Genomic DNA, 12,497 nt, shown 5'->3' with positions numbered 1-12,497 from the left:
GTATGTGTTAAAATCCCAATAAGGTATAAACAGGTCAAATCACAATGAGGTTTAAACAGGTCAAATCACAATAAGTATAAAATAGGTCAAATCCCAAGAAGGTATAAACAGGTCAAACCACAATAAGGTTAACAAGTCAAACCACAATTAGCTATAAACAGGTCAAATCACGATCTTTGAAAAGCAAAATCAATTGAATGGTAGGAAAACCTCTTTGTAGGGGGACTATTGACATTGCCTTATCTCACCAGAAATACAGGCTACCTTTTAAGGCTTATACCAACCATATTAAATCCTATGTAATGTAAATACAGTATCTATGTATATGTCAAAATGTTGATCTGAAAACATACCATCTCTGACAGTTCTCCTTGGAAGGTATAACCTCTCTCTCGTTGTAATGAGTTCCATCTCCATCGTAGCAACCACAGTACTCCTTACTGACACACTTCATGGAACTTTCTTCCAAATAAGGCTTGGCCGAAGGACATTTTGGATAGCAACCTTTAAGATATAAACAGTCCATTTAATCCAGGACACCTGCACAGATTAGATCATCCTCATGGTATCTAGTTCACCAAAGCTGTAATGGATATGATATTTCAATATTTGTATGTAGTTTTCAGTATAGATGGACAAGGGAGGGCATTACATATTTTATACTGTACATTTGTTTAACATCTTGGAATGTAAATTGTCTAAATCAAACGGCCAAGCTGTTTCAAAGGGAGGGGGCGGCAGGGTAGCCTTGTGGTTAGAGCGTTGGACTAGCAACCGAAAGGTTGCAAGATCGAATCCCTGAGCTGACAAGTTAAAAATCTGTTGCTCTGCCCCTGAACAAGGCAGTTGACCCACTGTTCCTAGGTTATCATTGTAAATAAGATTTGTTCTTAGTTGCCTAGTTAAATCAAGGTAAAAAAAAGGGCTATTAGTTACCTTCCAGTGCAGGGATCTGACTGGAGCATGTTCCTGAGGGATTCTTGCAGGTCTTCATACAGGGATATCCACACGGATTATAATGCCACTCACACTCACCAATAGGGTTGTAGAAATCACAGAACAGAGCTGGTGAAATTAAAAACATGTCACATTTTAACCAGGGTCCCAAAAGAGGATTGATTGAACAGTTACACATACAAATCGTAAATTGGTATTTTGTCCCTATTGCAAAACAATCCCACCTATCCATCAATCAATTGTCCCACTCAAAGCAAATGACTCACGGCAGATATCTGGTGTTCTCCACTTGATACAAGCCCCTGCCTCGTTACAGGCCTGGGCGTAGGCTGCTACAGCTGTACAGAAACACTCGCAGTCTCCCCCAGTGTCACAGGCACACGAGTCCCTCACACAGGCATCATGGAATGGCGTGGGATCCACCTTTTAGGAATATGCATTAAGCCATCATTTATTTATTCAATGCATTGCTCAGCTTGTTAAACAGACTACGGATGAACTATTGACGATGATTATTATTGTGTTGGATGGTTGATTTTATGTTCTTGTTATCTGTTAATTATTACTTTTGTTGTTGGTTGTTTTTGGTGACATTCACATGATTATTGACAAACCAATTTTATTAGAAAGATTGCCATGTACCATCATGCAACTCTGCTTGTCATTGTGTGACCTTATAGAAAACCTGTTAGCCCAAGACTTGTGCCATAAAATTATCGGTTGTTATAATTTCTACCATATGTTTGTTATTATGATCCTGAAGCTGTGAGGTAAATGAACTCTTGTTGAAACATTAACCTTACTGACCCTGAGTTAACTATTGTTGAAGCTTTGACCATATTATTGTACTCATGCAGTGGCACTTTGGCTGCGTTTACACAGGCAGTCCAATTCAGATCATTCACCAATTATTTGCATATCTGATACCAATTGATCTTGTCCTTAATGTGTAAACAGCCCCCCAAAAAAATGGAATCTGATCTTTTGAGCTCTGATTTATACCACTTCCATATCTCAATCCTCATTCAAACCCAATTCTTCATGCAACCTCTGTATGGACGATCAGATCTGATGTTTTTGCTCTAAAGTGTGTTTTTTGCACATTGCCTGCTATTACCATGACAACCTGCCATCACCATGACAATCACCCAAAAATGTAAAGGACAGGAAATGAACATTGCATCTGTGTGTTACTTCAGAGCCTACATCAGTGTTAAGCTAGCGTCCCACCTAGCCCCAAGAGGTTAATGCGCCAATCTGATATGGGCTACATGTAAAACTACAGTCAGGTCCATAAATATTTGGACATTGACTAAGTTATTATTATTTTAGCTGTCTACCACAGCATATTGGAGTTGACATTAAATAATAAATATGAGCTGAAAGTGCAGACATCAGCTTTAATTTGAGGGTATTTACATCCAAATCGGGTGAACGGTGTAGGAATTACAGGACCTTTTATATGTGGTCCCCCCCTTTTTTTAAGGGACCAAAAGTAATTGGACAACTAACTGTCTGCTCAGCTGTTCCATGGCCAGATGTGTGTTGTTTCCTCATTAGTTCATTTACAGGTAAGCAGATAAAAGGTCTAGAGTTTATTTCAAGTGTGGCATTTGCATTTGGAATCTGTTGCTGTTAACCCTGAATATGAAGTCCAAAGAGCTGTTACTGCCAGTGAAGCAAGCCATCATCATCTTTCTTAAATCTCCTAGATATACGACAGACACTTCGAAACCTTATTCCTTATGATTTATTTTTGTTGTTAAGGGCTATAGTAGTAAAGGCCAAATTCAATATTTTATCAAATATTTTTTAGGGATATATTTTTTTAACCTAAAGGGGTCCTAAAATTCCAAATGAAAACGCTAAATGATCAATAATAGCTTGTTTTAACCTGCCTACCCTGACCGCATGTATCTGCTGTACAGTCTATTGAATGTATCTGCTGTATATGTGTGTCTTTCTGTCTTTGTTTATATCAGCTGCACTACGTCAACTTCCTAACAACGTCGGTTGGTATGGCAATAAAGTATTGAATCTATATTGAATAGTATCTGCTGTGTACTGTACCTGTGAGTGGCAGGCTGAGAAAACCTTACTGGTGATAATGCTGCAGCGTTTCAGAGACCAGGACTGCCTGTATGATTTTAAAGTGCATGGGTTTGTTATGACATCAGCGTTGGGGCAAATGGGTGACACTTTCCAGCTGTTCCCAAACTCCAGAGCTTCAACAACCACTTCCTGGTTTCTGGACGTGAAGTCGTTCTTTCCATTACCGTCGTAGTTTCCACACAGACCACACACTTGGCCCTGGAAGGAAATTAAACATTTAAAAAGAATAACATGAAGTAGCTAATAAAACATTTTTTTTTAAATGGTATGCCAATGCAATTGCTAAACAAAGATACAGTTCAATCACTGGTTCAAAATGTCCTATTCTAGTCACTCACCTGGAAGGTAGAGCTGAGTTTGATGAACAGGCTATTCTTCTTATCCCACATGAGGATCAGGCCATTTTCAGCCTCAACAACAACATAGAGACCGATAGAGTGGACCTGGTATGGCACGTCTACCCCGTTCTCTTGTTTGATCACTTTTACAGATTCATCTGCTAGTATGATCTCATTGCTCTGAAAGAAAGAAACAGAAAGTGTTCATTGCTAATGTAGTACTAGTAGACAGGTTTTACACTGTGGTGGTGCTGGGTGTTACACTGTGGTGGTGCTGGGTGTTACACTGTGGTGGTGCTGGGTGTTACACTGTGGTGGTGCTGGGTTTATACTGTGGTGGTGCTGGGTTTATACTGTGGTGGTGCTGGGTTTATACTGTGGTGGTGCTGGGTGTTACACTGTGGTGGTGCTGGGTGTTACACTGTGGTGGTGCTGGGTTTATACTGTGGTGGTGCTGGGTGTTACACTGTGGTGGTGCTGGGTGTTACACTGTGGTGGTGCTGGGTGTTACACTGTGGTGGTGCTGGGTGTTACACTGTGGTGGTGCTGGGTGTTACACTGTGGTGGTGCTGGGTTTTACACTGTGGTGGTGCTGGGTGTTACACTGTGGTGGTGCTGGGTTTATACTGTGGTGGTGCTGGGTTTACACTGTGGTGGTGCTGGGTTTATACTGTGGTGGTGCTGGGTTTTACACTGTGGTGGTGCTGGGTTTATACTGTGGTGGTGCTAGGTTTATACTGTGGTGGTGCTGGGTGTTACACTGTGGTGGTGCTGGGTTTATACTGTGGTGGTGCTGGGTTTATACTGTGGTGGTGCTGGGTGTTACACTGTGGTGGTGCTGGGTTTATACTGTGGTGGTGCTGGGTTTTACACTGTGGTGGTGCTGGGTTTATACTGTGGTGGTGCTGGGTTTACACTGTGGTGGTGCTGGGTTTATACTGTGGTGGTGCTGGGTTTTACACTATTCAGTTTGTAAACAGATACAACATGATTTGAAATTCTACTGTCCAAATACATAGCTAAGCCTAACCCAAAAACATAGCTAACCCTAACCCTAATACATAGCTAACCCTAACCCAAGTACATAGCTAACCCTAACCCTAATACATAGCTAACCCTAACCCTAATACATAGCTAACCCTAACCCAAATACATAGCTAACCCTAACCCAAATACATAGCTAACCCTAACCCAAAATACATAGCTAACCCTAACCCAAATACATAGCTAACGCTAACCCTAATCCAAATACATAGCTTACGCTAACACTAACCCTAATACATAGCTAACCCTAACCCTAATACATAGCTAACCCTAACCCTAATGCATAGCTAACCCTAACCCTAATACATAGCTAACCCTAACCCTAATACATAGCTAACCCTAACCCTAATACATAGCTAACACTAACCCTAATACATAGCTAACCCTAACCCTAATACATAGCTAACACTAACCCTAATACATAGCTAACACTAACCCAAAATAGAATTCTATCAGGCATTCCGTCAGACATCCCTGTCAATCTAGCTACAGTGGTTGCGCCACTTAAGGTTTTGCGATTATACTGCATGACTTAGAGGTAATTTGTGGTTTAGTACGGTACCCTGTTTCACCACTTCATTGCTCCAGACCAGCGCAAGGGGGAGTTAGAGCACTGATTGTGCTTTTTTACTGTGTCTCTAACTGACAATGAATGGGCAACATAAACTTAAATAGAAACTGATAATTGTGCACAACTTCAGTATTACTTACTAAAACTGTTGTTTCACTAAGGTTTTTATTATTTTATTTTGTTAGGATTATTTTGGTCTTACTGTAGTACTGTAGGCCACTCTCGATCATGTTATAGTGGTGGCGCAATGGTCTAAGACTACTGCTTAGCAGTGCAAGCTACAGATGCTGGTTCAATACCTGTAGCGGTCTCTACTGGGAAACCCATGAGATGCTTCTAGGATTTGTAGCTAAATTCATAGGGGGACGAGATAAGCGCATTCCAGAGTTCAGCATGCAATTGCACTCACAGCCATCGGCGTCGACATTGTATCAAATGTCCAGACTTGTCTAATATACCTTTAATGCATTTATGAAGCCGTTTATGAACAGTAGTTCCTACCCCCAAGAAGAGCTTGATGGCCTTGGAACAGGTGGTGCCAGTGGTTCCACAGGGAATGTTCTCTGTGATCACTCTAAAGGTACCGTTTGGATTGTTGCTGCAGTAGTCCTGCAGGATGTATTAAAATACACAGTCAGAAAACCTTGGCCTCTTAGTTATTATCTTTACTTCATCTTAATCATAATTAGAAAATATGTGCATCATATATAAAGTAGGGTTTTTATTAAAATACAAATAAAATCACAAATACAAATGATTATTTCCCTACCTGAGTAAGAGTGTATTCACAATCTCCATTGAAAGTGAACCTTTCCTCATCAAAAGTGATGAAATGCCCATCTCCATATATGGCACACATCCCATCACACTCCTTATTGGTACACTGCCATTTTCTCCCTTCGCAGGTGCTACAATGACGCAAACATAATCACATGGCAAGATTTTAGAGGGAAGCATTTGACATATCCAAAGAAGAAGAAGAAGAAGAAGAGTGATAGAAGTTGATTTTACCAGGTATTGCAGTCTACTTTGAGCACATGTCCAGGTTGGTAGTAGACTCCATTGTGAGAACAGGGACATAGGTCTTCCTTGATGCATCCTCTGTTTCCATCAGACAGCAGACCATCAGGACATACACAGCCCGACACACACTCTGCACTGATCTATAACACACAATGAAATAGGGAAGGACTGACATGAATTTAAATTGGCCATTGTGTGCCTGCATGTCCCTCCACCCTCCAGGGCATAAGATGTGGGCATTATGTTTTTCTTGCCATGTTGTAAGGCATGTTTGTATTTATGTGTTGTAAGGCATGTTTTCATAAAAACATGTTGTAAGGCATGTTTTTCTTAACATATTGTAAGGCATGTTTGTATTTTCGTGTTGTAAGGCATGTTTTTATAAAAACAAGTTCTAAGGAATGTTCTTATTAACGTGTTGTAAGGCATGTTTTAATTAAAACGTGTTGTAAGGCATGTTTTTGTTAACGTGTTGTAAGGCATGTTTTTATAAACGTGTTGTAAGGCATGTTTTTATAAACGTGTTGTAAGGCTGGTTTTTATTAACGTGTTGTAAGGCATGTTTTTATTAAAATGTGTTGTCAGGCATGTTTATATTGACGTGTTGTAAGGCATGTTTTTCTTAACGTTATTGTAAGGCATGTTTTTATTAACATGTAGTAAGAAATATTTGTATGTATGTGTCGTAAGGCATGTTTTTATTAAAATGGGTATAAGGCTTGTTTTTATTAATGTGTTTTAACCTCTTCAGCGTCTGATCCCGTTAGCGGGATCAAAATCCAGCGAAAAATCATATCGCCAATTAGCATTAAAAAAAAAATCATATATATATTTTTTTTTTTATAGATACACCTCTCCTGAATCGACCCACGTCGTCTGATTTCAAAAACGTTTTACAGGAAAAGCAAATCATTAGATTATGTTAGATGAGTCCATCGTAAAAAGCAGCAACATAGCCATTTTCCGACCAACCACTTGCATCACAAATAACCAAAAAACAGCTAAATGCAGCACTAACCTTTTACAAACTTCATCAGATGACACACCTAGGACATCATGTTATACAATGCATGCATTCTTTTGTTCAATAAAGGTCATATTTATATATAAAAACAGCATTTTACATCGGCGCGTAACGTTGACTGACTATTTTCCCCTCAAATGCGTCCCGGGAAACAATGCTACAATTCCCTAAATTACTATTCGAAAACGATTTTTTAAATTTATATTGTCAATCTAACATTTATAGATGAATATCTCTTGAGAACACCTGTCATACCAGATTTTAAAGTAACTTTACTGGGTAATCACACTTTGCGATAAAAGGAGATGCGATACACAGAAAATGAGCTAATAAACCGAGCTCGGCGCCATCTTGGAACAATCGCATGTCACATCTCATCTTGTATAATATTGTCAATAATCGCCTACCTTTAGTTGTCTTCATCAAAAAGCACTTCCAGGAATCCCAGGTCCACAACAGATGTATTTTCGGTCGAAAAAGTCCATCATTTATGTTCCATTAGCTTTCTGTTGTTAGCGCGTCTGAATGCTGTATCCAAATACTCTGCCGGGCGCGGCACAGCCGTTTCGAAATAAAACGTTTTTTTCCCATTTAGGTTCGTTCAAACATGTCAAACGTTGTAAAACATTAATCTTCAGGGCCTGTAACACCAAGAGAGCCAATAAGATTCGAGGGGGATGATTTCATTGTGTTTCAAACCGTTTCCAAAGGTGGGGGTAGACATGGCCGCCGGCGTCATAATGGTGATGGCCCATCCCCTGTGACCAATTTCCAACGCGTCTCATTCACTGAGTTTCGACTGTATAAGGCTCAAACCACTATGAAAAGACTGGCGACATCTAGTGGAAGCAATAGGAAGTGCTCACTGAACCATTGTTAACGGTGTGATTAATAGGGAAAGATGAGAAGTCGAGTCCACAATTCTGAATTCCACTTCCTGTTTCAATCGGTCTCGGGGTTTTGACTGCCATAGGAGTTCTGTTATACTCACAGACACCATTCAAACAGTTTTAGAAACTTTAGGGTGTTTTCTATCCATATATAATAAGTATATGCATGTCCTAGCTTCTGAGTTTGATTAGTAGGCCGTTGAAAATGGGAACGAATTTCTTTCAAAATGCGCTGTGGCGCCCCCTATCCTAGGGTATCCTCAATTAAGGCATGTTTTTATTAACATGTTATAAGGCATGTTTGTATTTACGTGTCGTAAACCATGTTTTTATTAACATGTTGTAAGGCATGTTTGTATTTACGTGTTGTAATGCATGTTTTTATTAGCGTGTTGTAAGGCATGTTTTAATTAACGTGTTGTAAGGCATGTTTGTATTTACGTGTCGTAAAGCATGTTTTTATTAACATGTTGTAAGGCATGTTTGTATTTACGTGTCGTAAAGCATGTTTTTATAAAAACAAGTTGTAAGGGCTGTTTTGTTAACGTGTTGTAAGGCATGTTTTTATTAACATATTGTAAGGCATGTTTTTATTAACATGTTGTAAGGCATGTTTTATTAACATGTTGCAAGGCATGTTTTTATTAACGTGTTGTAAGGTATGTTTTTATTAACGTGTTGTAAGGCATGTTTTTATTAACATATTGTAAGGCATGTTTTTATTAACATATTGTAAGGCATGTTTTTATTAACATATTGTAAGGCATGTTTTTATTAACATGTTGTAAGGCATGTTTTATTAACATGTTGTAAGGCATGTTTTTATTAACGTGTTGTAAGGTATGTTTTTATTAACGTGTTGTAAGGCATGTTTTTATGAATATGTTGTAAGAAATGTTTGTATGTACGTGTCGTAAGGCATGTTTTTATTAACGTGTTTTAAGGCATGTTTTTATTAAGGTGTTTTAAGTCATGTTTTTATTAACGTGTTGTAAGACATGTTTTTCCTAACGTGTTGTAAGGCATGTTTTTATTAACATATTGTAAGGCATGTTTTTATTAACATATTGTAAGGCATGTTTTTATTAATATGTTGTAAGAAATGTTTGTATGTACGTGTCGTAAGGCATGTTTTTATTAAAATGGGTATAAGGCATGTTTTTATTAATGTGTTTTAAGGCATGTTTTAGTTAACGTGTCGTAAGGCATGTTTTTATTAAAATGGGTATAAGGCATGTTTTTATTAACATGTTGTAAGGCATGATTTTATTAACATGTTGTAAGGCATGTTTGTATTTACGTGTTGTAAAGCATGTTTTTATAAAAACAAGTTGTAAGGGATGTTTTTATTAACCTGTTGTAAGGCATGTTTTTATTCAAATGAGTTTATGGCGTGTTTTTATTAACGTGTAGTAAGGCATGTTTTTATTAACGTGTTGTAAGGCATGTTTTTATTCAAACGGGTTTATGGCATGTTTTTATTAACGTGTTGTAAGGCATGTTTTTATTAAGCTGTTGTAAGTCATGTTTTTATTAACATGTTGTAAGGCATGTGCTTATTAAAATGTGTTGTAAGGCATGTTTTTATTAACGTGTTGTAAGGCATGTTTTTCTTAACGTGTTGTAAGGCATGTTTTTATTAACATGTTGTAAGGCATGTTTTTATTAACATGTTGTAAGGCATGTTTGTATTTACGTGTCGTAAGGCATGTTTTTATAAAAACAAGTTGTAAGGCATGTTTTTATTAACGTGTTGTAAGGCATGTTTTTATTCAAATGGGGGCTGTTATCGGGGGCATGTTTTTATTAACGTGTGGCTGTAACGGGGCATGTTTTTATTAACGGGAGGTGTCGTGTGAAGGCATGTTTTATTAACGGAGTCGTTCGTCGAAGGCATGTTTTTACGTGTGATGCTGAACGTTGTGGCTGTAAACGGTGAGGCTGTTTTTATTAACGTGTTGCCTGAACGGGGCATGTTTTTATTAACGTGTTGTAAGACATGTTTTTCCTAACGTGTTGTAAGGCATGTTTTTATTAATATGTTGTAAGAAATGTTTGTATGTACATGTCGTAAGGCATGTTTTTATTAAAATGGGTATAAGGCATGTTTTTATTAATGTGTTTTATTAAGGCATGTTTTTATTAACATGTTGTAAGGCATGTTTGTATTTACGTGTCGTAAGGCATGTTTTTATAAAAACAAGTTGTAAGGCATGTTTTAATTAACGTGTTGTAAGGGATGTTTTTATTAAAACGGGTATAAAGCATGTTTTTACTAACGTGTTTTAAGGCATGTTTTTATTAACGTGTTGTAAGGAATGTTTTTATTACCATGTTAAAAGGCATGTTTTTATTAACGTGTTGTAAGGCATGTTTTAACGTGTTGTAAGTCATGTTTTTATTAACGTGTTGTAAGGTATGTTTTTATTAACGTGTTGTAAGGCATGCTTTTAACATGTTGTAAGGCATGTTTTTATTAACCTCTCTTCGGTAAGGGGGCAGCATTTTGACATCCTGATGAAAAGCTTGCCCAAAGTAAACTGCCTGTTACTCAAGCCCATAAGCTAGGATATGCATATAATTGATAGTTTTGGATAGAAAACACTCTAAAGTTTCCAGAACTGTTGAAATAATATTTGTGAGTATAACAGAACTGATATGGCAGGCGAAAACCTGAGAAAAATCCATCCAGGAAGTGGGATTTTTTAATGTTTGTAGTTTTCTATTGACTCAAATTGCACTTCCTATGGCTTCCACTAGATGTCAACAGTCTTTAGAAATTGAGGGAGTAAGACTTTCTTGTTTTTCTTTTTTATTGACGAAGCTATTGTCCGGTTGCAATATTATTGATTATTATGACTTAAAACATCCTGAGGATTGATTATAAACATCGTTTGACATGTTTCTATGAACTTAACTGATACTATTTGGATTTTTCGTCTGCCTGTTGTGACTGCCTTTGAGCCAATGGATTACTGAACAAAACACGCCAACAAAATGGAGGTTTTTGGATATAAGGAGGGACTTTATCGAACAAAATGAACATTTATTGTGTAACTGGGAGCCTTGTGAGTGCAACCATATGAAGATCCTCAAAAGTAAGTAATTCATTTCATCACTATTTCTGACTTTTGTTTCTGCTCTACTTGGCTGGTAACTGTTTGTAATGTTTTGTGTGCTGGGCGCTGCTCTCAGATAATCGCATGGTTTGCTTTCGCGGTAAAGCCTTTTTGAAATCTGACACCGCAGTTGGATTAACAAGAAGTTAATCTTTAAACCGATGTATAACACTTGTATGTTTTATGAATTTTTATTATGACTATTTCTGTTTTTGAATTTGGTGCTCTGCAATTTCACTGGATGTTGGCCAGGTGGGACGGTAGTGTCCCACATACCCATAAGAAGTTAATGTGTTGTAAGGCATGTTATTATTAACGTGTTGTAAGGCATGTTTTTAATATGTTGTAAGGCATGTTTTTATTAAAACAAGTTACACGGCATATTTTTATTAACGTGATGTAAGGTATTTTTTTATTAACGTGTTGTAAGGCATGTTTTTATTAACGTGTTGTAAGGCATGTTTTAATTAACATGTTGTAAGGCATGTTTTTATTAGCGTGTTGTAAGGCATGTTTTTATTAACGTGTTGTAAGGCATGTTTTAATTAACGTGTTGTAAGGCATGTTTTTATTAATGTGTTGTAAGGCATGTTTTTATTAACGTGTTGTAAGGCATGTTTTTTAACGTGTTGTAAGCCATGTTTTTATTAATGTGTCGTAAGGCATGTTTTTATTAACGTGTTGTAAGGCATGTTTTTATTAACGTGTTGTAAGGCATGTTTTAATGTGTTTTAAGGCATGTTTTTATTAACGTGTTGTAAGGCATGTTCCATTGTAGACTTACACAGTGACTGTCTAGTGTTTGACAGCTCTTCTGACACTCTGAGCCCTTGGCTCCGGGCCCTGCACTTGAACAGTTGAAGAAACCCATTGGTTTTTCACAGGCTGTAGGGAACAAAAGTAGGCTTTATAGGTTAGTAGGGACTAAAGTACAGAGTCTTGGTGGTGAAGTGATTTGCTGTATTTGGCAAATAAAGATGTGTTCTGAATTTCAGAGTACTCACATAAATGTTTTGGTTCTCCAGCACAGCTTAATTTCCCTTGTCTGCAAGAGCTGGATGGTTAAGAGGGGTACAAGAGGAGGGGGTTAAGCATGGTTTAACATGCCTCTTGCAGTAAACCAAGACTTCAGAAGAAGAGATTCGATTTCTAAATATTTTAGTAGAGCCACAACATAGAAGACCATCAGAGTTTCAGAGACTTTCTTTCACATGCCAACCAAGTCCTCACCAAGTAAGCCCCATAGATCCTGGTGACCTCTCCAGGGGGTACTACTGTGCCTCCATGGTAGCAGGAGCAGCGTGAGGCAGGGACACACTCTCCCTGGTCGTTCAGGTAGGTCCCCTCGGCACAGCCACAGCCGTCCACAGACACATGGTCTAACTGTTCAATTAAATAAAAAATGTTTTATCCATGATG

General features: G+C 38.0%; 1 protein-coding gene across 1 annotated transcript in view; it reads right to left on the bottom strand.

The window, feature by feature from the left end:
* Nucleotides 1–328: 328 nt before the first annotated feature.
* The window catches only part of LOC106561811 (mucin-5B-like), a 29,364-nt gene continuing 17,195 nt past the window's right edge, over nt 329–12,497 (bottom strand). Inside the window, exons 19-29 of the mRNA XM_082956644.1 lie at nt 12,298–12,461; nt 12,083–12,132; nt 11,863–11,963; nt 6,034–6,185; nt 5,792–5,930; nt 5,524–5,631; nt 3,408–3,587; nt 3,028–3,267; nt 1,224–1,380; nt 937–1,065; nt 329–504 (exon numbers count right to left, since the gene is read on the bottom strand). Coding sequence (XP_082812770.1) covers nt 329–504; nt 937–1,065; nt 1,224–1,380; nt 3,028–3,267; nt 3,408–3,587; nt 5,524–5,631; nt 5,792–5,930; nt 6,034–6,185; nt 11,863–11,963; nt 12,083–12,132; nt 12,298–12,461 — 1,596 coding nt within the window. The remainder of the gene's footprint in view (nt 505–936; nt 1,066–1,223; nt 1,381–3,027; nt 3,268–3,407; nt 3,588–5,523; nt 5,632–5,791; nt 5,931–6,033; nt 6,186–11,862; nt 11,964–12,082; nt 12,133–12,297; nt 12,462–12,497) is intronic.

This window comes from Salmo salar, chromosome 10, assembly GCF_965601325.2.
Source record: "Salmo salar chromosome 10, fSalSal1, whole genome shotgun sequence".
NCBI classification, from domain to species: Eukaryota; Metazoa; Chordata; class Actinopteri; order Salmoniformes; family Salmonidae; genus Salmo; species Salmo salar.
The sequence above is the reverse complement of the archived record's forward strand: the minus strand, read 5'-3'. Positions and strand labels throughout refer to the sequence as shown.